Source organism: Prorops nasuta, unplaced genomic scaffold, assembly GCF_024137725.1.
Source record: "Prorops nasuta isolate Cenicafe-Biocafe unplaced genomic scaffold, Cenicafe_Pnas_1.2 PNAS00008, whole genome shotgun sequence".
In the NCBI taxonomy this organism is placed as follows: domain Eukaryota; kingdom Metazoa; phylum Arthropoda; class Insecta; order Hymenoptera; family Bethylidae; genus Prorops; species Prorops nasuta.
The window spans coordinates 4,264,301-4,291,043 of NW_027116805.1; the positions used below are offsets into that span (position 1 = coordinate 4,264,301).

The 26,743-nt window shown below is 38.0% G+C and overlaps 1 protein-coding gene across 4 annotated transcripts in view; it reads right to left on the minus strand.

Annotated features, from left to right (window-relative positions):
• EcR (Ecdysone receptor) overlaps positions 1 to 26,743 on the minus strand; it is a 157,320-nt gene that overhangs the window by 20,698 nt on the left and 109,879 nt on the right. Inside the window, exons 1-2 of one of the 4 annotated variants that reach the window (XM_066730716.1) lie at positions 12,649 to 13,075; positions 4,124 to 4,174 (exon numbers count right to left, since the gene is read on the minus strand). The exons of 1 other annotated variant lie outside the window; for it this stretch is intronic. In XM_066730716.1, the coding sequence (XP_066586813.1) occupies positions 4,124 to 4,174; positions 12,649 to 13,018 (421 nt within the window). In that variant the 5' untranslated portion in view covers positions 13,019 to 13,075. Of the gene's footprint in view, positions 1 to 4,123; positions 4,175 to 12,648; positions 13,076 to 26,743 lie in introns of those variants that run through there. 2 more of the 4 variants (XM_066730718.1, XM_066730717.1) reach the window with 2 other exon arrangements.

Sequence of the window (26,743 nt, forward strand, 5' to 3'; positions counted from 1 at the left end):
CGAAGATTAGCGAAGGTTCAAAAATAACAATGCTCGCAACGTGTCACGGAGAGTATCTCGTGATTAAATTGTGCGAAATTCGAGCATTTCACGTTCCAATTGCTTTCGCCACGCAGACAAAATTAATAAGGTGTTAAAATATATAAACAGTGGTTAAGAGGTTTGCAAGGTGTTACGTAACCGTCTTGTGGTTGAATCATATTAAATTTTCAAGTAAATTTTCCGTTCCAATTATGAGTGCTTAGGAGCGATCTTCGATGAAGGAGGATTAAAAATATAAACAAGGTGTTAAAATCTATAAACATTAATTAAAAGAGTTCACAAAATGGTCAGGTAGATGTTTGGTGTTTAAATCCTCTTAAATTTGATAAACAATTTAACGTTTTGATTATAATTGATGCGTGCGAAATATTTCTCTGGATGAAAAGGGAGTAAAAAATTAAAATACATAAAAACTGGTTAAAAGAGTGGAGAAGATATTATTCCAGTGTTTCGTGGTGAATTCGACCCAAGTGGAGTAAATCTTTGTCCCAGATTGTGCGATCTCGACCACGGACTACTCTCCGTTTTCGACCGGACACCGTTAGACCCCCCCACTACTGCGAAGAAAAGAAACGAAGGGTCACGAGGGTCACGTGGCCCACGTGCTCCACAAAGGAGGACGCCGGAAAAAGGAACGCGGAAGTCTCGCGTTATACTCTTTTTATTCACTCGCTCCGGTCCAATTTTCTTCACATTATTAAACCTAAATCGTTCTTGCCCTTTATTAACTTATATTCTCCCTCTTTAACCCTTTTCCCTTTGTACCTATCAACACTTGCTGACCTTTAACACTGTAGAATTTATAGATTTGTCATTTTCTTAGAAATGCAAATTTTTCTACGGAAGAATACAATTTTAAATTAAACAAATATTCTAAATTCCACAAAATTCCATTATTATTTAAATTTGATTATTTTCCTAATATCGCGAATGAATCTTGCTAATTTCTGTCTTAAAAACAGAAGCCACTGACAATTGTAGATACCGTTCATTTCTATTCTTTTTTTCATGCTCTTATTTCTTCCTTCTCTCTCGTTCACTTATGTTGTTTAGTGTACAGTGAAATCGTGCGAGACTTTGCCACACCGAATTTCCAGAGTTTCTCGTTTGCTAATTAAGACCGTTAGGTATTTGAGGAGCAAGCCTTGTTAAGCATATTCGTATCGCACAACTTTACTCGAAATATAAGTTGGAACGTTGAAAATCTTTTCAAGCAAATAACTTGTAACAACCTTAGTCAAATCTTTGCTAATAAACTGTTCAAATATAAATTACACTTTTCTAATTGCACCGCTTCTAAATCTTGTAAAATAAATTTATCTCGTTATATCGTTACGCGACACGGAACCACTTGCTGATAACAATTAACAACTCGATGCTTACAATTGAAAGGAAATTTGTACTCATCACCTAGGAATCTCCAAAAGATTCATAAATCACAGAAAATAACGATTGATCATAGAGCAAAGCTGGGAGATTGTTTCAGAGCGCACGTTAGGGTGAAAATGTTCGAGTTGGAAAATTAACCGAGTGGCGTGAAGTTGTAATCAAGAAGATTCGTGAGATCCGAGCAAAGTTCTCAGAGCACCGAGTCGAATTTATTATTTTCACGAATGGTGCAGTATATAATCTAGGATCTTGAGTGGGACTATTCATTGCGCACAATGACATGGCTAATCCATTATTAAAATTTTACACTCAGACGTGTATCTTATAGAACCGACGAAATCTCTCATTCCAAACACGTTTTCTAATTTCCTCCAACCGGGGGACCGACCGGTCAAAGTGTAAGTATGCGTCTGCTCGTAACATAAAAATTTCAATCGACAGGCTGCACACGAATTTATCGACGAGTCATCGAGCTCCTCGAACACTCCGAAAAATAATTCTCTAGAAAATTCACGAAAGAATTCACTTGACCTTATCGGTATAAATCTTATCTGGTCTTGGATCAGATAGATACAAAAACGAGGTTAATTAATCTCCCTGCAATAAAACCTGTAATTTCTACAGAGAAAAAAAAGAGGAAAATAGTGGAGAACCGTGAAACTCTGTGAATCGTCTATTCGATCGAGACTGAAATTGCAAGCTTCGTGTTTTGCGAATAAATAAAAATAGAAGCATTGACCGTTCGTCCGGGCGGTTTTAATAGATATCGCTCCTGCCTAGGGTTCCTTTGTTTATACACGTGACGTCACGCAGCGCGAGGAATCGATTCGCCACGCAAATGCCAATTGTCACGAGACGTAAAAGGAAAAGGCAAATATATAATCGAGTATTTTGGTGCAACAGACGCTATTATCCCGATGAACCGGAAACTGGGTCACGGTCTCTCCTTCATACCACGCCACTCTGCTATTACTATCTTATAAACTATGCAAAAGCCCCTGATGGATTATCGGCTCATTTGCCACTATCAAAATGGAAGTTCATTCGCGCCCCTTTTTTCATCGTCTCTGCTAAAATTACATTCACCCTAAAGAGAATAAAACCACCATTGACCTTTTTTTCCGATTAAATTACACGATTCAGTCAACCAGTGCCTTGACAAAAAAATTATTAAACTTGAAAGAATAATTTCAAGTTATTAATACAAAATTCCGCATTCTTCGAAATTACAAAATTTCTTGAAAATTACATTTCAACCATGAATGAAACTCTAACGTGATTCGCGAGAGACGGGCGTTATCTTTTGCTTTGTATTGCGATTGATGTAATGGGGGTAAATAAACATTTGTGTGTATATATATATATATAGTAAATTACGTGTCGTATAAATTTCTGGAAGATATAAATAAGGGGGGGGGGGGGGGGTAGAAGTGGACGAGTGTTCTTCGAGGTGAATTTTAATAGGGATATGATTAAGGGGGAGAATCTTCGTACGCGTTTGCGAGAGAGAAATCAAAGTTTCGCTTGGAGAAGTTGCTATCCGAAAGCTCTCCACGGTGGTTTGCGTGCGAATGATGATGAACCGAGCTCGGTGAAACCGCTCTAATAATTTTGCTCGCCATTCGACGTCGTTCGTATCAACGAAAGAAAAATCTACGATCGTCGTAATTATACTGCTGCTGCTTCTTATTCGATAAATATGCCACGCGTTTATCGCTGCTCTCCCTTGAGAGCACTTATATGTACAGGGTGCGAAATTAATTTGTGACCAGCGGAAAACAATTCTCTTAAAAATTGTCTCTCATCGTGGCTGACACAGATATAAAATTACTAATTAACAATTTGTTGATTCGATAGAAATTAAATTAATTGTGAAATTCTAAGATTTTTTTTTATTTGGTAAGATTAACAAATTTTGAGCATAAAAATAGAATTTATTTTGGTCCACAAGACTCAACTTGGGCTTAATTAATTTTCAAAGCTAATGAATCAGAAATTCTGGGCAGAGAGTCAACGGTTTATGCGTATTTCATTGGCGAAGAGTTTCACAATTATTATCATCATCGAGGGGACTACGAGATAATGTGTAAAAAAAATATAAAAATGGGAATATAAAAAATACAGTTAAAAAAAGAAAAAGACCGCGTAGCAAGTTGATTTGCGATGTTAATGAATGCCGAAGGCGAAACCTATTATTCCTATTGGACTTTTATGACGTACACCTACGCCAATGATACGTTCCATTAGTCAGTGGATAAGTATGAATAATGTAATGGCCTGAAATGGATTTTTTGTGCTTCGGGTATCGTGAAAAATCATCCAACAGCAGCCAGAGGAAACAAAGAATCCTCCTCTCGACTTTTATAGGCCGGAACAGCAGCTCAAATTTTATGTATTCACAGCGACGCTTAGCTACAGAAACGTGTTTGCTATTCTTTCATGCTTTTCCATTTTCCACGAAAAAACTTGATAATTCTTGCGCACAACCTCCAATTTTTCACACAACACGTTCCTCGAGGGATTCAATTTGTTTCATGGAAAATTCTAAAAATCTTACACACTGAATTCGAGAAAAACAAGTCGGATTGGAAAAACGAGAAAATTTTGCAAATAATTTAAGATAGACGAGTAAGAGCGAGGGCTCGATTAAATGGAAAATTATTGAGTTTGCGTATAGAATCAAGTCACTCACGGATTATCGATGATATGTGTCGATAGAGTGGGACGGTTCTAAGATGCTCACCTGAAACACAAAATAAACAATAAATAAATAATTTAATCGTCACACACACTATATATATATATATATATATATATAGTCACACTGGTTCGTTAAATATTATTTTAATCATCGATGATAAAATTGTTATCGTAACGTCATAATTATAGAAATAAACGACTTGGCTTCAAAACTAGTAGTGGAGAAATTAGGTTACAAGTTTAAATATATATGTATACTAAATAGAGATAAATAAGATAAGTATATAGCTAATAAGGTCGCTGTCTTATAAAATTGTAGCTGGAATGAAAAATAAGGAACAGGATTATCTAGGCTAGAACGCGACGATAAATAGAACGATAATAAATAGAACTAAACGGACGAATGATTCTCGCAGACGCGAGTCGTGCTTTTAGTGTGTGTAATATACGGTTGTACAGTTATAAGTGTGGTTACGCGTGAAAGGCATGGGAGGCGAAGAAAGGGCCGGAAAAAGCGATATGCGGGCGGTAAAGGTCATTCCACAAGAGCCAGCAGGTAAGGTTAGGTTGAATTAAGTGTGTTACGCGGTTGTAGGTAGCGCGTGTGGCGCAATAGAGTGGTGGGTGTGAAAGCAACAACTTGTTGTCGGAGCACCAGCCTCGAGTGACAAATATTTTCCCCCTGATTTCTCCAACAATCGAAATACTCCATGAAATCAACCTTTCGTTTGCTCGGATTAAAAATATTTCAATTGTGTGAATTCTTATCTAGGCAACATTAATTCTTTCTATAAATTTTTAAACTTACAATATTCATCCTTTGGCTTCTGTTTTATGAAGATACTGGTAGGAAGGAGAAAAAAAACATACATTCTACTTTTTTATTCCAATTAATTAAATATTTAATTGGAACTTTGGCTGATTCGATGACAATTTAATTAAATTTCGTGAAATTTTCATTAAAATGTATTGAAAATTTTGATTTTGATAATTGGTTCTGCTGTTAATAAGTAAGTATAGTTCGCATGATTGGACGAAGATTTTTATAAAATAATTGAAATTTGAATTTTCACAAGTCCTACGAAAAAATTATTTTTAGTCAAATTTGACCATGTAATGCTCTCTTGAGTGTGCTATAGTTAAGGAAGAAAATCTTATAAAATAAGATCTTTATTTACTAATAGAAAGTACTTTTTTAATTTCATAAAAGTTATTCTGCCAGCAACGAAAAAACACTCGTTTTTCCAAAAACCAGCTCTCATTCATTTGGATTTTCGTCATTTTTTAATTAAAACTTTATGAAATGTACTTTAACATTTTGCTCTCACGTACTAAAAATACAATTAAAATAATTAAATCAATATATTCACCACAAAATGGAAAATATACTCTCCATGTTATTTAAAACCAATGTAACGAGTTAAATAATAAAAAAAAAAAAAAAAAAAAAAGAACAAAGTCCAAGTAATATTCGACCTAGATCCAATAACTGAAATATAAAAACTCCAATATTTCCCCCTTAAAAACTCCACATTAATCAAAAAGATTGATAAAAACTTGTAATATTCTAAAACTCCTAAGGGCCAAGCTTCCAAAGCCAATAAATCAAAGAAAAATAATCAAAACTAAAAATTCCATTTCCTGCAGAGTGCAGACCTTCAAAGCTCGCGTTTCTCTTCAAAAAAATTCATTTTATTTTTAAAACTTTAAGCTTGGATATTAATTCTAGCAAAGCTTTGTCAATTTACAGTAGTTTCCTGTATCCAAAGCATATTTATCCATTCATCTATTCTCGATATCCGTTTTTATTTTTACGCATACGAGTTTGAAAGCACGTGTTTCGCTCTTTCAGGATTCCCTTTGAGATCTCGCGTCGGATGCTTTGGACGTGGAAGCTTCGTTGAAAAGGCGTAAGAGAAGATTCTTTGGGCAACTTCAGAGGCATTATACGTGATCTCGAGAGAGACGAGGTTTGATCTTTTATTATTAGTGCAGCTTTGATTTCACGCACCCCCCTCCTCGTTTTACAGACACAAACACAAACTGCAGGCATCAGCACTCGTCTGTCGCATCTCTCTCGTTTGTTTTCCTCACTCGCCACACACTTATCTCTAGCAGCCTTAAAATTTTAAACTTACGAGCTTACGTGAGTGGTGCGTAACCGTAACTATTCTCCAATAATAATTTTGAATTAATCGATATGCACAGATCGCGTCTCGTTTAGTCGGAAAAATCCTCGTGGGTCGATCCATCTGTAATTCATCGATCCGCCCTTCCTCTTTATTCTACCCTGAAAACACCTTTTCGCTCCAGTGATGTTTCATTCATGCATCGTTGCACAATTTTTCAATTGTCCGCTTGCAAATCGCTCGTAACTCCATTTTTTCTCTTTTGGAAAATCTACATTTTCATAAATTCTGATTAATTAAGAACGGTGTAACAGGAGAGAGAGAGAGAGAGAGAGAGAGACTTCTGCGCGTGTTGAAAAACCTTCGAAACTCGTTGGTAATGCGATTATTTCTCAAACGATCCACATGAAGATGCGAGGTGATTGGTGGAATAATTAAAGGAAAAATATTGTTTTCCTTCGTAAAACTATTTCGTCGCAGTGGAACGAAATAATTGAGATAATTGCGTTGTTTAATTACAAAGTGGTTGACGACGAAGAACCAGAGGAAGAGCGAAGGGAATAATAATATAATTTAACGACGCTGGCAAAATTATCGAAGGAACTACACGTGTATAGTAGGACTCAGATAAGAAGAGAAATAATATCCAACGGTGAGAGCATGGATTTCGAGGAAAGACAGCTCAGTAATGGATAGAGTACAAGATAAAAGGAGATTGATAAGAAGCGAGGCGACGAAAAATAAAATTTTATAGTGATTATAAATAATAAATAATAAAAAACGAGTTGGGAAAGTGTAGGCGTTATGGGAATAGAATTTATGGAACGAGGGGTAAAAAATTGAGGGTAAATTTATGGGTGAAAATAGGTAATAAAAAGGGAGGGGATAGGAGTGGAAGAGTGGAAAATTATATAAACATATATATAGTAGAGAGAAGGAGAAGAGGAGACACAGAAGCTGCTAGAGGCATGAAGGAGATAATAACAAAGGTGATAAGGTAAGGGGAAAGAGGAAGGGGGAGTAAAACTCACAGATGGAAAAAATGCGTGAATCAGCCGAACGCATTGCACATGATTAGCCCGCACGCACGTTCTAAATTGTTATTTTCGCTTTTTTAAATTCTTCACGCACGAAACGTTAAATATTTCGCAATATCATGCGACGACTTTACACATGCAGCCATCCGGTTACTGCAAAAAGCAAATCGTCAAATTAAAGCTTAAAAAATTCATCCTCTCATTGTTGAAACAAAAACATTGTGCAATTGACGAAGGAACGACGAAATCGTACGTATTCCACTCTCAGTTACTGTAATTCGTATTTTTATCAATGACCGGAATAACATTAACACGAATATTATGCAAAATTAACTATTTATAAAGGAAGATAACGATAAATATTACCAGTGCAGTAAATAATTTATTATTCAAAGCGATTGATGTTACTACAAATAATATTACAACCGGTTTTCATCCATGTACTAGAAAAATGGTAAAATTTTCATTTATTTCCATATATATATATATATATATATGAAATAGTGTTAAAAAGAATTAATCAAGCTAAATAATAATATTACTCTCAATCGAGCAAATGAGAAATGTTAGAAAAGTAAAATAAATTGTTGGATAATAAAGGTAAGTGTGCGCGTAAATAAAATATTTTTAAGAGTGTATGGAAGGATATCGAGAGTTGGAATATTGCGCAATAAAAGAATTGCTTTTTAATTCGAGCTGTGATTTTAATGATCCATACTGAATGATCGTGCGAATGGCAAGGACGAGCTATTTAAATTTGATTTGTGCTTTCATTGGGCCCGACAGCTACGGCTTACTCGAATCGTCAAATATTTTACACGCTACCGCAGGTGATTTTGTAATTAGTGCCTCGGACAGGAAAGCTGGATAATGGAATAACACAGGAAATCATGCAGCGAAGGAAGTGTAATTACACGAATGTGACGAGGCATTTTTCGGTGCACTACAGCGACCTGCAAACTAAGCCAATTCCACCTTTTCATCTGGCTAATGTTACAAGTTTTCATCATCTCGCTCTTCGCGCGCCTCTCCGAGTAATCCAAGAACAATACACGAATCGCATGGTGAGTATACTTTTTTTCGATCACTCATAAATCTACTTCTGCAAAAGCAACAAGCTTCTACATGAGAAAAAAAGATTGAACTAAATACAAAAGGTATTTTGAAAGCACATCAAAGAGATTCGATGCCTTTGAAATTCAATGAATTTCATCTCCATAAGAGATGGTTTAAAGAAAAAATTGATAAATTATATTAAGAGTTCTTAGAGTTTTCAAAAGCCTCTCTCGGTTTACCCTAAAGTATCGTGAATAAGAATTGAAAATGCGAGAAATGTGTATTTTTGAATAAGGTATTTTTTTTATTTGGAGACGAATTTTTTTTGTAAAGAGTAAACACCGAATTTACTTGTTCAAGTATAAAAATTAATATAAAAAGTTATTTCTTTATAAAGATATGTATCTTCATTCACTATTTTTATGATTGTTATTTATATAAATATATTCATCATCGTGAATTGAGTTTATTATAATTTAAACTGAACCATGGATAACAATAATATTAAAAATTTTGAGACAGCAAGAAATATTTTGCAAGTGTTGCAATTAAGGTTACTGCATTTGATAATATCATTTGTGTGATCAAAAATCTATTGTGACGTCACAATGGTTTGAGTAACTAAATAAAAAGAAAAGAAGGTAGTAGGCTTTTTCAAAAGCTCCAAAGGAGAAAAGAGAATTCGTAGAAATAGTGAATTCGGCATAGGAGAATTAAAAGTGAAGTGAAACGCGCGTTGAGGAAGGACAAGAGTAGAGGGTGTTGGTAGCTAGGGGGGAGGGGAGAGAGAGAAGTGAAATATACGGAAATAGGGTATCCTCGAAAATCGAGCCGACCTGGGCCACTCGGGCCAATAAACGACCTTTAAAGGTGACCGACCTTCTCTGGACAGCTGACATTCTACACTTTCCCCCCACCCTCTTTCCCATCATAACCCGCCCCCCCCCCCCATATCACTCTTTGCCACAGATAATCAAATATCTCGATCGATCCAGCAAAGAAATTTTCAACCTGCAACTGTCACGAACGCAATAATAACAATAAAAACAAAATATTAAAATTGTTATTTGACTAATTTAAAAAATTGCACTTATATCCATTCAAGTTAGAAAAACAAGAAAACTTGATAATTCATAACATAAACTTAACAGGAAAAAAGAAAATTGTAAAATTTTGGTTTGGTTTCTTTAAAAATTGCTGCAATATCTCTAAAAGGAAGATGTGAAAGAAAAACGAAAATGGATCATTCGCGGTATAAAAATAAAATTTGTCTCTTTTCTCTATAGCGAATGAAAAAGAAGAGATTTTCTTACGGAGAGAATGTTGTTCGTGTCGAAATGCTGTAGGTTTTCTGGAACGAATCGGGTCGAGGCTAAAGTAGGAAGTTGCGAGACAAATTTTTCCATTGCACAGCATTGGTAGTGTACTTCAAAGCTTACACGTGCTGCTTCAACTTCTCGAGAAAAGGAAAATCGCTTTTCTCTTTTCCATATTTTCACTTTTTCATCAACCTCAAACTACTCTTCCGTGAAACATTAATTTTTTCACTTTGTTATATCCTCCTTCCTAGATTCCCATTTTGCTCTATTTTGCCAAAGTATTATTTATACCTCGATTTATGCACTCTTCGATTTTCCCCAAGTTTTCCTCCTCCTTCCATATTTCTTAATCTTCTCAAAAGATAATTGCGACACACTACTATACGTTTTCCACAGACTCATCCGGAAAGAAAAACTATAGTTATCCAATCAGACTATCAATTTATCCACATTTTCTTACGATTTTTTTCATTTTTGCACACTTTTCCTCAATTTTCCCAAGTTTTCCTTAAGAATATATCATATTTTCCTACTACTTCCAAGTGCTCAGTCTTCTAGAAAGATGAGAATGATAAATTGTGATAGGTTTTGCGCAGACTCATCCTTGTTTGTACACAAGAAAAGTGAATTTTCCGATTACGATAAAAAATTACGCATTTTCCTATTTGAAGTTTCCAAAAAATGTCCACGCTTTTCTTCGATTTTCCCAAAGCTTTCCTCAGGAATCTACTATATTTTCGTAGCCCCTAGTCAATCCCCATAACTCCCCCATCAGTCTAGTCTCTCCGGTCTCTCCTCGCTAGAAAGAGGAGAACACAACAGGCTGGGACACGTTTTCCAAGCGCTCCTCGTCTAAAATGGGAGCGCGCGGCGTTGCTCAATGACCGAGCGGAGATTGGAAAACGCTAAAAATATTTTCCTCGTTCATGGTAATAATACACGAGCCCTCCTTGCACCTAGAGCTTGCTGTACTCGGTATACAAGAGTACAACGACCTTTCATCGGGAAAGTCGGAAAAATGTAAGGAAAATCGATTATAAAAATTCTGGAATTTCACTACGAAATGCAGTGATCGCAAAAGCGGCGACTGGTGACCGAGTTTCGATTACGCGATTCTAAAAATGACCCCTTGCGAAAGGCACAAGGGTATATAAAAACGAATGCGGGTCACCGTAGTTACTAGAGTAATTTTCAACGGTATTCCATTGGAAAATTTTAAGCTCCACGCTCAGAATTCTTCGAATTTTCCAACCGACCCTCTCTCTCTCTCTCTCTCTCTCTGGTAATAATAGAGCAAATAAAAGCCACTATACTTGACAGTTGTTTACAACAATGTTCGAACCGGAAAATTCAAACTCAACACTGAGAATCGCTTCAACTTTTCGACTAATTTTCTATCCCTAAAAAAATATTTAGGACTAAGTTGACCAAAACTAATCGTCTGAGAATAAAAAAAAATCTTTGCAAAATTCCTAAGTTTGTTTTCATAAAAACGAACCAAAGTCACTAAATATAGAGTAATTTAAAAAAATACTCAATTGAAAAGAATAAAATTTAATACTGAGAATTGCTCCAAGTTTTCAATCAACTCTTCCTATTTATAAATAAACAAAAATATAATACACGGTAAATGACCAGCGTTGTTTATTTATAAATAATAGAACAATTGATTGTTGATTCGAATACTGTAGAATATAAGAAAAAATTAATTCCATGGAAGGAAGCATCGTGGTGAACTTTGTTATTATTGTTGATAGTACCGATAGAAAAATTAAAATATTGTTTATTAAGATTGAGGATTAATTATCAAAGAGACTGTTGCGATAAAAAGGATGTAATACGACAAGTGGCGTAGCATATTATCGTTGAAGTATTACGCAGTTTCGCGTCAGCTGTTCTCACGTGGCCGTTTAAATAGCCACGGTCAATAACATGAAGTTGAGGCGAAGTTCGCGTCAAGCTAGTCACGAAGTTGTTGAACTATGCGTGAAAATAGTTCCCCTGCACTATTCTCGCTTTAAGATTCCACGCAAGAGGCGTCCTACGGAGAAACAAAACATTGCACTCGACAAATCAAACGATGCAAAATTGTGGACTGCAAAAATACGGAGAATGTAACAATGGCGTAAAGAAAAATAATTTCGTGGTAGTCGAAAAGTAATAAATTCTGCGAGTGCGAGTGTAAACTATTGAAAAAGTTGGAATAAATAAATTGTAGACGACTCGGCCTCGCTATAACGATACTTTCTGCACTTTCTACAAGTTTTTACGGTAACGATTTATCTAAAGAGTAAAAGATGTATGGGTGGAAAAGTGCAGAAAGTGTGAATAACGAGTACAGACTCGATATTCGACCAATCAGCCGATTTTTCCATTTTTTGGTTGAATTTCGTGTTTCGCCGCGTATTATAAATTTTCTAGCCAAATTTCAAAATTTCTTAGGAACCATCCTACTCATTGTTATCGAATATTACATAAGTCTTGCGTTATAAATAAACGAGCGACAAAAAGTTGCACCGTGGAAAAAAATGTTTTTCCCGCTTCAGCTGTTCTTTCGCACAGGCGTTTCAAAAGCCAAGGTTAATAGCACGAAGCCAGATTGAAGTCTGAACTATTCATGAAGTTCAACGATACACCTATATTTATGTACATTTGAAGAAACGAGCTTCGCTCTATAGATAAGAAACATATAGCAGTAATAAACATTTAAAACGTAACATTTTATCAAGCGAATAATGTGGATGGAAAAATTGCATAAAAATTATAGAATTACAAACGAAAAAAGGTACGAATTTTCTTTAAAACGAAATAAAATACTGAAAAATTAAAAATTCACCAATGAAGAAAACGTCAAAGAAAATAAATGTTATTATTATTAGACTAAAAAAGAGTGGATGTAAGAAAATTAATTAACCTAAGAAGGTAAGATTTAACATTATAAATAAAAGTATAAAAAAATGGAGGGAGGGGGTGTACCTTCGATATTGGAAGCGAAGGGTGAATTGGGATCGTTGGCGGTGGTGAGTACAGTAGTGGTTGCGGTGGCAGTGACGGGTTGCGATGGTAGAGTATTAGTGCTATTGGATAAATGGTGAGTGGGCCTGTAGTGGTGACCGTCGCCATTTTGGCCTTGAAGACCCCTGTGAAGGTCCAGGTCCCAGAGTTGAAGGTCTTCGGCTTTAACGCCGGCCGCACTCTCGGGGGTTGCGGGGTGGAAGTGGGGGGGTGGCGATAGAACACCACTGCTGGACACCTCGGGACTGGATTCCTGAAGATTACCGGTGTGCCTGTTCCCCCAACGGCGTTTCACGCCCGCCACTGGCACCCTCGGCACCGTCTGTAGCATTTCGCCCCCCTGATCCCCCTTCTGACCCGCCCCTTCCTCTTGACTCGTTGGCTCCACTGTCACTATTTACCCCCCCAGTCTATTCCTCTCTCTCTCTCTCTCTCTCTCTCTCTCTCTCTCTCTCGCTCCTCCTCAAGCACTCTGCAATCTCATGCACCTTCGATTATATCCCTTCGAATTTTCCCTCTTCTTCCCACACTGCACTTTTCTCCAGTTATCCCATTCACCACATTTCATTACATGAGATTCAACGATTCCCACTTCCAAACACCTGATTCCTCGTGCATTCGTCCAATATCCGGATTAATATCGCTGAACACAAAACTGGCTTCCGACACTGTCAATAAATAGTCGCGCAATCTCTCGATTCGAGGATTCCACTCAGTCTGTTACTCAAAATACTCTGATAAATGCGTTGGAATATAAGTTGGATGGATGAGACGGCGAATGGCCGGAGAGCCGTCGTCATACTGGAGGTTTGTGCGTTTTGCGAAATGAACGAGCCTCGGGTTAGTGTCAAGAATCCAGAGGAATTTTTGTAACGTGGGAGGACATGTTGGATTTTCGGGGGATTCCGAGTAATTCGGGACGGCCGAGAATGAGAAATTTGCTCGCGAGGAGAGAAAAGAGAGCGTTCTGTATCGTTCTACGCTGCTGGATTTCCCCCTCCTGGAGTGCTTCCCCCTACCTCCGCGCGGCGAGGCCCCAGCCCACTAGTATACTAGTCTCGGTCGGTCATCGAGAAAACGGGGTCACGATCGCGCAAAAGGGAACGCGCGCGCAACTCCCCACTCCTCGTTCAGTCGGAACACTCACGAGTATACGCGCGCACACACACACACACACACCTATAGAGGCTGACGGAGGTGCTGCGGTGGGGGAAATGGCTGGTAGAATGTCAACCGACGGCGAGTTCGCCGCTCGGACGCATGATTTCACTCGGATCTTCTACCCCGAGGCAAACCTCACTGTCTTGCCGTGTTGCGCCAAGAAAAACTCCACCGGCTCCCCTGAAAATCCACTAGAATCACCGGCTTTGTCACTGTTTACTCCTCCATCCTCCGGAAATCAGAGAACAATCTCCAGTTGACCTTGAAAACACTCGAGCTGATCTTGCCCGTTCTCTCGATGGGAGGTTATGAAAATGATGGATTTATCGAGGTCGCGCGGCTCTCGATAGCAGCTCCTTTCCTTCTCTATCTTATCTCGCTTCGTTCCTCTCTCTTTTTACTTCTCTCCTCAGCGCGGCTGCTCTACTTTTCCAGCTAGGCTGCGCCCCAGTCCTTTTCCAATCGTGTCGAACTTTGTTACTTTCCAGCCCGGAAAACGCTAAGAGCGCCCGCGCAATAAATAGAAACAACAGCTGTCTCGAATTCGGGTCAACGGGGTTTCCTCGTGGGTTGGTGCACGTGCACTCCCACCAGGTGACCGACACACACACACACCACACTCAACAACCAAAGTCCAGAACTCACTGGAGGCCACTCGGCAATAGGATCCTCTCCAAAGACACGAATTTCTTTACTAATAATAACTTGGATGCGATAATCCCAAAAGACTCTCTCTCTCTTCCTCGACGATGAATACCAATCCTATTCCAAAAATATTTCACGAATCCGAGAGAATGTCCAATGATCGATTATACTTTCTTGGCGTCCACTCGAGGGTCAAGGTTTGATTTGAAGGAAGAGGTAGGTTTTGAATCGGTGAGTGATAAATTAATCCAAGTTGAAAAGTCGAGCGACGCAGGTGCGCGCGCACCGAGACTGAAGTCGCGCCGTTGACGGTCCGTCACTGACTGAGTCGAACGGTGAGCCGAGGATCCACGAGCGCCGCCGAATCAGTCAGTCGGTTAGCCCCCACTACTCCGAGCCGAACGGCCAATCGGAGCTCGTCGACTTTCACTGTCAACGCGCACCCTGCACAGATCCCAGAATCCCAGGATGCCTCCTCATTGCTAGCCTTGCCTACAGCTTCACCGATTTCTCTACCTCTTCCTCTTTTCCTTTTCCGTTCTATCCAAAAATTATACGCAGACCACAAGATTCTACGCAAACTCTCCTCTATATCCGCCTGTTTTTCAAGGTTCTTCATTCTCAAACTGCGCCGTCAGCTTATACGATTTATCTACGTTTATCTCTTTCTTATTTTTCTCCTCTCCTGCAGAAATTCTAAGCGCATCCACAAATTATGTGCAAACTCTCCTTCCCCCCCCCCTTCTCCCTTTTCTTGCCAGGCTTTTCGTTAGCCGTTACATTATTTATCCAATCCTTTTTCCTTTCTCCAGTTTTCCATCTCATCCAGCAATTCTACGCAAATTCTCCTCCACGCCAGTTTGCTTGCTTCGTGCCAAACCTAAACGACTCCGGATTATACCAGTTTCGCGCAGCAATCCTACCTTACGTGACTGACGAAAACGCGTTTTCTTATGGGGAATATCCACGAATGATCAACAAGACGCACATTTTCTTTAAACTTGGCAATTTCGTCTTTTGGAAAATTTCCACATTTTTCCAGTAAACTCTTCGATACCTTCCTCTTCTCGCATCATTATGTCAACAGAAATTTAATAGAGAATTTAATCAGCATTAAAAAAATAAACCAATGTTCTACTTTTAGTCAAGAAAATTAAATTAAATGCTGTTTATTTTGTAGTGCTCTATTCGTGTACGTATAAAAAAGTTTCGTGCCGTTACCAAATGGAGCAGGATTAAGCCGACGGTTTGCAACTGAAATACGGAATTCGCGAGAATTTACAAAGGGATCTTTTTTTTTACAAATACATCTAAGCCCTTGTCTACCGCACAAAAAAAGCTTATCCGCGCAGTTTCGCCAATTTTTTTCTCTGCAGTGCTCAATCTGTAATTTTTTTTACCCCCTCTCTAGTATAATACTTTGGTAACGATATTGTGAAAGCTATTTAAAAAAATATAACCTACAGTATTGCAATAAAGCAGTCTGGCGCGAGTAATACTGATAATAATAATAACTAATCACATACACAAATCCAACAATTTTCTGTTCTTACAACAATTTTAGATACGTATCTTCGCCCCTGACCCGAACTAATTATTGCTATTAAAGTTGATTGTCGCACGATTTACCAAGTTTGAGCAGAAGGAAAGAGAAAAAAAACGTTTAATAAAAAATGAAAGGTAGGCAGCGAACATAATATAACTATATACGTCTGCTTTGAAAAGGATTTCATAAAACCACGAATAAAATATTGATTGTTTCCTGCTAACAATTCCTATAGCATATAGAAAAATAATTTTCAAAAAGTCCCTATACAGTCAAATTGCATGTTAATCGAAGATATCACCGGTAATGTTTGTTAATCTTCAACCATGACCTTTGACGTCTTGTATTGTGCTTTTATCACGAAGTAGTATGCCTTGAAGCTTGCTGATAAAACAAAGCGCAATCTCTCTCTGTAATTCTCCTAGTTCTTATTTCACTGTATGCACTTGAAGTCTCGTACAGAGGGACATTTCCTGCAAAATTCACTGTTAAAAAATAATACAAATTATCACGCACACATAGATTAAAAAGAAAAAAAACCATATGTGATAAATACCAATAATAAATTAATTTATTCCGTGATGTTTACTAAATTTCTCGAACTGTTAACGTAAATTATACAGAACTACAATTTGTTTTATTAATTATTATCCGCAGAGACCCCTTTAACAATTACTCTTTAACTCGCGCAATGAAATTTCTAGAATTCCATTACATTATCCTATTCATCATGGTAAATTTTACAGGAAATTTCTCACTGTGCACGAATTACAAATTCCGTCGATTTAACGATAAACTCTGATAACGGATCTTTCGACGAAGCCCTCACGAACTCTGAGCTAATCGAATCGGTAAAAGAAAGGTAAACAAATACAAAGCTTTCCCTCTCTTTATCAATTTTATCAGTTTAAAACGCAGACTTTTTTAGCTGTACCGTTATATAGATTAGCTGCTTCTTAAATATTTTTTACAAAGCCCAGCAGTAATTTCAATCAAAACCATTAATGTAAATGCATGTCAGCATAATGTAGTTATACGTTAATAATTTTAATGTACGGAGAGGACTCCTCGAAACTAGTTCTGAAACTTGATTGATTAGGCCAAGTCGAAGCAAGTTACGGGCTCGTGCAAATTAATCGTTAATTGGTTCTTATTGATTGCTAAATTTTGAAGTTAAGGGAGTGAGGTAGGAATGAGAAAAGGAAGAGAGAGAGAGAGAGAGAGAGTGGGGGAAGGAAGGAAGAAGAGAATGAAGGAATAAATAGAAATAATAGGAGGAAGATCGATAGAGTTGGTAGTGAAGTGGTGAGAGGGAGGGGGGGGGGGAGGGAGCATTTGAGTATATAGGTAACCACCACAGACCTTCTGGAAGGCTACGGACGAGCAACACCAACACAAGTTTAAGCTGGCTTAGCGAAGGAGTGGGGGTAGCAGCAATGACGTTGGATTCGCGTGTTCCGGGAGATGGTAGGGAACGTCGATGGAGGTTGCGGCCCTGGTGGGGGTTGCTACCCCGGCGCCCGATGACGTCACCCACCTGTTACACTTTGACCGATCACACCAACACCACCAAACCGCCCATACACGTAGAGATGCCCTCGCCTACACTGGCGAACACCCTTTCTCGTGCGTGCACACGCCCCCCTCCTCTATTTTTACAATAGAACTTAATAATAAATTTAACAAGGCCTTTTAATCTCTTTGTTTACCCTTTCAATTTTTCCTTTAAATTTTCATCTATTCTCATTTTATCATTTTTTTTATACTCCATGGTTTTCAATTGTTTCAAACGTAACTTTTTCAGAGGCTTCGCATTTCAGCAATTTCTATCACAGAATTTTTAAATTTAAGAGGCTTCTATTCTCGCTCGATTTTTGATGGGAAAAAATGAAATCAGTCTGACCTTCGTATCGTAATTCCAAAGATACGCACTATATACAGATGGATATTAAGTTTGACAAGTACTAATGGAAAAGTCGAGTGATAAATTTGTCGTTTGACAAAAATACCTGAAGGAGTAATTATAGAAGTAGGAAAAATGTGGAGACGAGCCCGTGGCCGAAATGCTCACGATGGACCGTAGTCAATCGACTTATCAGAGTAGAGTTTCAAAGTCCGGTAAACGTGAAAGTTAAAAATGGAAACGCTTCGAGAAAGGTTACGAGGTACATGGGGAGTGAAGAAATTGCGAGGATCAATGTCATCTTGGACAATGGTGCACGAGAGGCGAAGTCGACGATGGTAAATAAACTAAACGTTAAAAAAAAAAAACGGTCAATATTAAGAAGAAAATAACTTTGTAATGTAAACAAAGTATTATCTCTGTGGAAGAGTCGACATTTGAAAGGTGAGAATTAAATCAATTTGGAACGACGTTCACGCTTTAAACGAACGAGGGGAAGCGAATGCAGTGAGTTGCATTGGTAGGAGAGGGTGGTGGTTTGGAGGGGTAGGTTAGAGAGGACAGGGTGGGTCATGGCCAGATAGAAACGGGGACAACCCTCGAGTGTCCCGGCTGGCCTGGTAAGCGACGTCTGCCCCCACGCCACTAACAAACCGACGCAGAAATGCACTCGCGGCCAATCACACCAACGCACGAACACACAGGCGCTGGGTGTATGGAGAAAGAAATGTCCTGGTCACTCACTGGCGCCGGAAGTTATGACTGACCCCCCCCCCCCCCTCCCTCTACCTCTTTCTATTTCTTCCAACATATTACCCCTTTTTCATAACCTTCTATACGTGTATATGTGTTTTTATACTCTCAACCCCCCAGCTTTACGTGGTACGCTACAAAAATAACCTTTCGTGACCTGAAAATCTGCACTGTTTACGTCAACCAACTCGACATTCCATCTGCAACAAATTACCACTTCGAGTTCAATGACAAGCCCTGAATTCCTTCATTTGCCTCGATTTTTTGCTGAAAGTGAATAAATATTGGATCTTTCTCATCGGGAACGATTTAATTTTACTGTAAGATATTTTAATTGTTTCAGTTTTTTTCTTCCAAGAAACACTTTATACGCTTGATGGTGACAAATAGACGCGCGACGAGACTCTCTCAATTTATAATTTATTACTAGGTATCGGACTAAATTGATTTTAATTTGAATTGTTGACATATTTACATTTAGCTGAGAATACGAGTTCAATGACAAAACGAGGAAACATATATTTTGGTTGTTTTTCTTGGATCGAAAGAGATAAAAGTTGCTGGTATACAGGAGTATGTGGGTTAAATCGAGATGTAAACAGACTGTTTTGTTTTGTCACAATGTCAGAGAATTCGGAGGTGAGTATTATTTACAGAAATTATAAGTATTATATTTAGAAGAAAAAACTAAATTTACAGAATTTTCTTTCTTGCAAAGGAGAAAAAAAAACTATATCCATTCCTATAAATATTATATATTTGCATCGGTAAATGTCCAATATGAACATGTGATTATAATTTTAGGTACGAGGGAAGAGAAGAATGAATCTCTTATATCGAGAGAGTGAGTGAGGATACGTGAATGAAGATTTAATTTTAAAAATTTTATGCATGCATTCGCACACTTTTCTATTCATAGCTTCAACCTTTTTAATGACAGCTGCTTGACTGTAATGCTTTAATGTTGCTGAAGAATCTGGAGCCTCGAGATCTCGTAGATAGTACATGAAATATGCTAATAAAAGCTATTAAAGGATCAAGTGTGCATATTGCTTTATGGAGCGAGGACTTTCATCCGTTAACAATAGGATAATACTCTTTTTAACACGATCTTGCAGTCTATCAATCTATTTTGAACAACCAAACATCTCTCGGATCAATGAATTCTTGGAAAAATAATTCGAAACAATCTACAGGATCAAACGCAGTTATATGACCCTGTTTACCTTGACTCGGTCGATACACATTAATGCCATCTTAAAGGCTCGGTCGGTAACTCGCATTACAATTTTTTTTCTTCAAACTTCGAGTCGTTAATCAGTCAGAAGCGATGCATTCTTCTGTATGCGAGTTATATCAGAGTCTGACCAATCGTGTTGAGTCAACACCCTTTCGATTGATTTGCCCGATAAGTTTGTAGATAAGAGATTACGAGGGAGCGAAAGAGAGAGGTTGCTGTTTACTTCCAGTCAGAGTTGTGTGCAGTGTGGGTGCAGCCAGCGCCTTTTTCCCTCACAGAAATAAACAGCAGCATGGACTGTCACGAATTAACGAGCGGTTATTATAAAATGAGCGAGATCACTCGCGTCCCACAGTGTGGTGACCTTGGGCTCGTTGCAATTAGAATTTAAAATGCCACCGACGTGCAAGCTAATACGCTTAACTCGTGCGAATGAATTCCTTGCAACGCGCATGTCTGTTCCACAGCCAGTGTCATTAGTTACGCTTGGTGTGCTGTAATAGGTGCTCACTTCATTTCGAACTCGTCCGAACTTCCTCCGAGCCAACGCACCACTTTTCAGACTTAAGGTGATGTCGCAGCCCCCCACCCCATTATTTATAAACTTCATTTTTCCACCTATTAGATGGCTCTTCTCCTCGTTCATTCGTTTATTGCGATAAATTTACAAAATTTATATAGCGAGGAAAAAATCTCTCTAGATTTAAAGACTCGATCGGTAAATTAGGAAATTAGTTGCTCGCTATTAGCGTAGTGATAATGTGTATGTGTTGTTCGCTTTTGGTCTCCAATTTCTTCTATCGAAGAAATATTAACTAGTTATTTATAGAGAAAAGTAAATAACTGACAGATATAGATATTTGTCTTCTTAATTAATATCTTTTAAATTTAGTGATTTGTTATTTTACAGTCTCTCAACTACTATGTAAATCATTTACTGTCACTACACTGAGGTAATGAAATATTCCAACTAGGAAGGTAGTTTGTTTAATGAAACATAACATAGCTGAAACACTGTAATTCAATAATATCGTATATCCTATTCGGTGATAACTGATAGTGATAATTTCAGTACGACCAGTAAACTGTAATAAATTGATTCGTTTGCACGTTTGTGCTTATAGTCTAATGCCATCACGAAGTAGTTACACGCGCGTAAGATACGTATCAGTAAAACCAAGTCTGGTTTATTATATGGTAATTAACCACGCGATGAGCACTAGCGAGAAACTTTGAAAGTTTTACGACGTCTTGGCCACCTAGCGGTAGAAACATAGTACTAATGTTATTGAGTTGAAATAGTTAAGGGTATCAATGTCTCCATTAAAATAGTTACAGCATATATACACATAAATTATATTTATAGTAGCTTTCACTATATTTTCATGTTGCTCACGTTTGTCTCATTGAAAGAATATCATTGCATGTACAGGGAAAGGAGGAGGTTTCATTGAAACGTTTGAAAAGATTAACGCGAGCGACTGAGCACACATATGGCACAGCTAATCAGTAGATATTGAATGTTTTTGTTTTGCGCCTCGCGCGTCCGAGCGACGGACGTACGGAAGTGCGGCAATTTCTATGTAACCTTGAGTGACAGTTGATAATATTCATATCTCTCGACGAGAGCGAGTTTAATGCAGATTGCAGACGTACAGTTCATCGCACCTTAGCGACCTTGTAAAACAACTGATTATTCGTGCCTTCTGTTGATATATCCAGCAACCCCTCCCTAAAAGACCCACACCCCTCGTCACCACTCCTTCATGTAGCTTTAAAAAAAATCTTCTATACACACATTCTCCTCGATACAAGCTCGCAGAAACGTCAAATGTAATAAAACGAGAGACAAAATTGGAGTAAAAAAATTACAAAAGCTAAAATTTTGGTTTAACTGGAAAATAGCAAAAAAACTGCTGAAATGAACAAAGCTTGTAAAAATGTAGAATAAATATCCGAAGAGTAAAGGGGTGTAGGAGGTGAGTAAATGGAAGATTAGGAATCGAAGGTCGATGCAAATGCAGTTACTGCAGCTTATTCGCGGGAGCAGAGATTGAGAATCCCTATTAGACGCGTTCAAGTGTTTTGCATAAGAATAAGGTCGTAGGAACATAAGTAGGCAAAGAAACGAGAAACAGCGAGGCGATTGTGCAACGAAACGCGATCAGTGCGAGTGTCAAGAGCACCGGTGGAATGAGATTTGGGAGGGGGGGGGGGGGGGGTCGTTGAAAAGAGAGGGCTGAATAGAGAAACAATGGTAAGGTAAGGATCGAAGGAGGATAGAGAAGTGGGTAAATAAGAGAGAGAGAGAGAGAGAGAGAGAGAGAGAGAGAGAGACTGTGGGATGGAGAGAATAAGAGGAGGGAAGACAGATAGAGTTGAGGAGGAAAGGGAAGTGGCGGAGGAGGGAGATAGACGCAGAATGGATTAGATAGGGGGGAGAGAGAGAGAGAGAGACGTGCAAAGAGGGAGCGAAAGAGAAACAGATATACAGATACAGAAATATGCAGGGAGAGAGAGAGAGAGAGAGATCCAACCAAGTGTGATATATGTATACTTGGAGGTCTCGTTAGTAACATTATCGGTGACTAACGACTGCATCCTCAAGGTCTCTCCTCTCTCGAATCGTGCAACTTCCCCTCGCCAACTTTTGCTCCTCCATCCCCTCCCCCCTCCCTATCCATTTCATTCTAGTTTATTCACTCGCTTCGCCTGACCAATATATCTTTATCCACCAACCATTTTTCTCCTTCTTTTTCCATTAGCTTTTCTCACTCCCAATAATTCTCTACCTGTATTGCATTATTTTTCTCAACTTTCCCATTATTTCTTACCCCCACCATTATATTACTACCTGCTATTTTTCCTGTCTCATCCCCCCCCCCCTTCTTCTTCTCTTCTCGTGTGTACTCTCTGCATGTTTCCATTCCATTCTTAATAATACTCATCCACCTTTTTCTAACCGCCTACAACTTTGCCTTACAACTTCGTGTAGTCTCTCGTGTCTTACCTCTAATTACACAGCTCTCTATCAATATTAAAATTATTTGCATTTTTGTAGAAAGAAACAAACTTATAGAAAAATATTAATTAGATCAGTTTGACGATTATTAATTAATATTTCGATATTATCACGTAATGTGTCAAATTGTATGCAGAATATAAATTTTAATAGTCCATGTAATATTGCGTCATTCGTTCGTTCATTCATTACTGCTGTACTGCAAGATTCCATTGCAACCGTATAGATTTTCGTATAAAATTTACATGATGACTATTCAACTATGTTTGGCCATTATAAAAACAATTTTTAGGAGAGAGGGTAATGAAATTAATGTGTCTCGTGAACGATAAAATGTATAAAAGGAGAGTAGACTTGGCATCAATGCTAAAGATACGCAATTGTATAGAGAAAATCCCAATTTTAATCGTCCATGCTGCAGGTTTGCGTCATTCATTCATTCGTTCATTATTCGCACCATGCGAATTAAAAAAAAACACAAAGAAAGAAGAAAAAATTCATACTGTCAACAGCTGATTGTTTTCGGATGTGTCGGAGCACGCGTGTGTTTGCGTGTGTGCACAAGTGATGCGAATGAACTTCGGCGTGAATCGACGCACTGCTGCGCCTGCCAAAAATGACTCATCTATATAGCTGTTTCTTTTACAGAATGACATTTTACGTTACACCGTTCATCCAACGACTATCCCTGCCAATGCTGGAACTAAGTAGTAAAATTACTGCCAAAGAGTGAAAGACTTAGAATTTTTTTGTTATCGATTGCAAATAATTATTTACAAATTGCAAATAAAGTCAATATTTTTGCTGTGTCATGGTTACTTACTGTGGGAATTTTCTAACGAAGTGAAAAAAATTAGGGTTGTACGAGTGAACATTCGTGGATCTACCTGTGAACGTGAGATTCCCCCGAGGAAACCTGGCAAAAATAATTCATCGTTAGGTAACTTAAAATTCCAGGAAATTCGAGACGAGCGGGTAAATACCACCTGGAAATCCTTGAACTTGAACTCTTGCGTTTTTTAAACGGTCCCTACATTAATCTGGGTCAAACTGGAATAAATTCCATTTCGAGGAATCGAGCAATCGTTTTACTCTCTTTTCTTCCGTTTCTTTCAAAAATTTACTTGAACAAGAAATTGAAATTAAGGGATTGCAGAGGATTCGTCGAAGAATGTACGCTTCTTGCAAGATTTATCTTATTCGAGGTATATTTCAAATTAAAAGATGCGACGAAGAAAAGATAAAAGAAAAGCATTGAGCAATAAATTTAATGAAAAAATTATTGGTAAAATGCGGTTGGAGGAACTTGAACTTGAACTGGCAGTGGTAGGCAGAAATATACGTCAAACGCAGGGAGGAGCAAAGGTCGTAGTTCTACGTTCTACTTATGATTTAGCTGGGTCAGCTGAATGTAAAAGTGGATCCTTTATAAGCTAACGTAATTATGATGACGTCACGCAATTAATCTGGAAGATTACAATCATTTTTTAATTTTCTCCATTCTGGAATTTGGAAGTTAACCATATTATTGCCATAAATTAAATTATTTGCGTTTCCAATCTTAATTGTTTGTCAATAAATTTTTATGGAAATATATTTAATGATAAGAATTTAGTTTATTCGTTAACTTACGTTAATGCTTCGATCTATAGATTGTTCTACATCTGCTTGATTCTCATTTATTTTCCAATAATGGTCGTGGTTTCTTCCAAGTTTCAAAATTCCATTTTTAATTACAGTGTACAGTATGTTAAAAATTGATTGACGTCATCCCATTAATATCGAAGGTTAAAAGTATTCAATGTATATATATGGTTGTGGGACTTTCTACTCTTTTTTCTCAATCAAGCATTTTTCTCTTTTTTCGGGTGAGTAATTTCAACCGATCACGTGAATTAGACAATTATAAATAACAATGCAAAAATGACACGATAGTTTTTGCTTTGTTTAACGAGACTATGCGCAGCAAAGTGTGTTAAAAGATTTTTCAAAATGCAAGTTGATTGACGTCATACGATTAATACAAAAGGTTAAAGGTAGATTAGCATTAAATTTTCTATTAAAAACTGTAATGCTCGTTACGTGATTCTAGTAAAGTGGGAAGAGCATGAAAATCGTGATCCAACATCGAAGGAATGTGGCAAATTTCATTCAGGAAATGTAATTCTTTATATCGACCGATGATGACTTGGGCTTAAAATCCAATTCTTTCGAGAAATAAAACTGATTGATATTATTTTAAGAATTATAGCGATTGGTCTGGCAAATATTATAATTACAAAAATTAAACTATCAATCGCAATAAATAGCTTAAACTTTTAATGTTCCTAATACACTCCCAAAACACAAAAAGTTTGAATTTCAAATAAACTAAAAATTTTCTTTCGAGAAGTTCGATGAATCACGCATAATGAAAGGGATTTCCGAACAGAAAGTCGATTCGCGTCATTGCATGAAATATCCGAGGTGAAAGATAAGATCGTTGTATTTATATATAAAAAAAAACTCAAAAGACTTTCACGATCAAACTGGTTTGACCTACCAAGTGTGAATATTCAAACAAAATTCATTGAATAATTTCTTTAAATTTGCAATAAAATGTCAATATAATCCCAAAGATCAAATACCATTCTTTACCACAGGAATATAAAATTATAAATTTGCACTTGATATTATTATAGCATATTTATAGAGTAAACAAAGTTAAATCAATATTCAATGAAAAAGTCCCCGGATAGAAAATTGAAATGCAAAGAAAAAAGGGAATAACCAATCTAAATATGTGTGTGTGTGAGAGTTTTTAGCAGTGCGTAGGTGGTGGTAGGTGAGTGCATCGTTGAAGGAAGGTGGACAACAGCTGGCGCAGGCGCCTGGGCGAGAAACAAACTCCCCTCCCCCCTCGTGACATCCTGGATTCCCCCTTCACACCTCGCCAAACCGCACCCTTCCCCAATAACACCCTGACATGGTTAGCGATCCTGGCCCACATACGATGACCTTGACCTACTCGCTTCATGGGGTTCTCCGTCTCGAATCACCATTTCCCCCTTCCTTCTCTTCCCCTATCGCAACCCTTCCCTCAGACCATTATTTACACATCTTTTCGTTTTCCCCCTCCCTTCTCTTACGTACTGAATTTTTTATCAATCTTACCTAACAAAGAGAATTTTCTCAGCCTTTTTCCTTCTTTCGTCATCTCAATGCAACTTAGTTTTCATTTGACACGTACACTTCAAAAAAAAAAAAAAACCTTGTTGATTCTATAATTTATTTACTCAACAGGAAACACTGTGGTTTTATATAATTAAAATTAAAACGAAAAGATTATCAGAGATAAAGAGGAAAGAAAATGATGGATCGAATGTATTGGGATGATGAAAAAGGGGAGGTTGGTATACTAGGGTGGAAAGTGTTGACGGTGAGCTAGAGATGGGTAATGGGGTTGATAGGGGTTGGGGGCGTGGGTGGACACTATTGGAGCGGGTCGCTGGTGGGGTTTGCGTAAACTCGGTTTGGCGAACTCAGGGCAACCATGACCAGTTAGTCTGCCTCGTGCGTTCTTCCTGGTCTGACCTGACCTACCTACCGTGACCTTGACCCGGTCAGCCACGTTTATGGGGTTCCCGTGTCAAGGTGGAAGACACAACGATTGACGCACTTCCAGGTCTCTCGGCTCACAGTCTTCCCTCCCTCAATCTTAACATGATTCTACACTGATGAAAAATCTTCGGTGATGCAAACGGAAAAAGAGATTCGTGGAAAATGATAAGGGAAATAGAAATACTC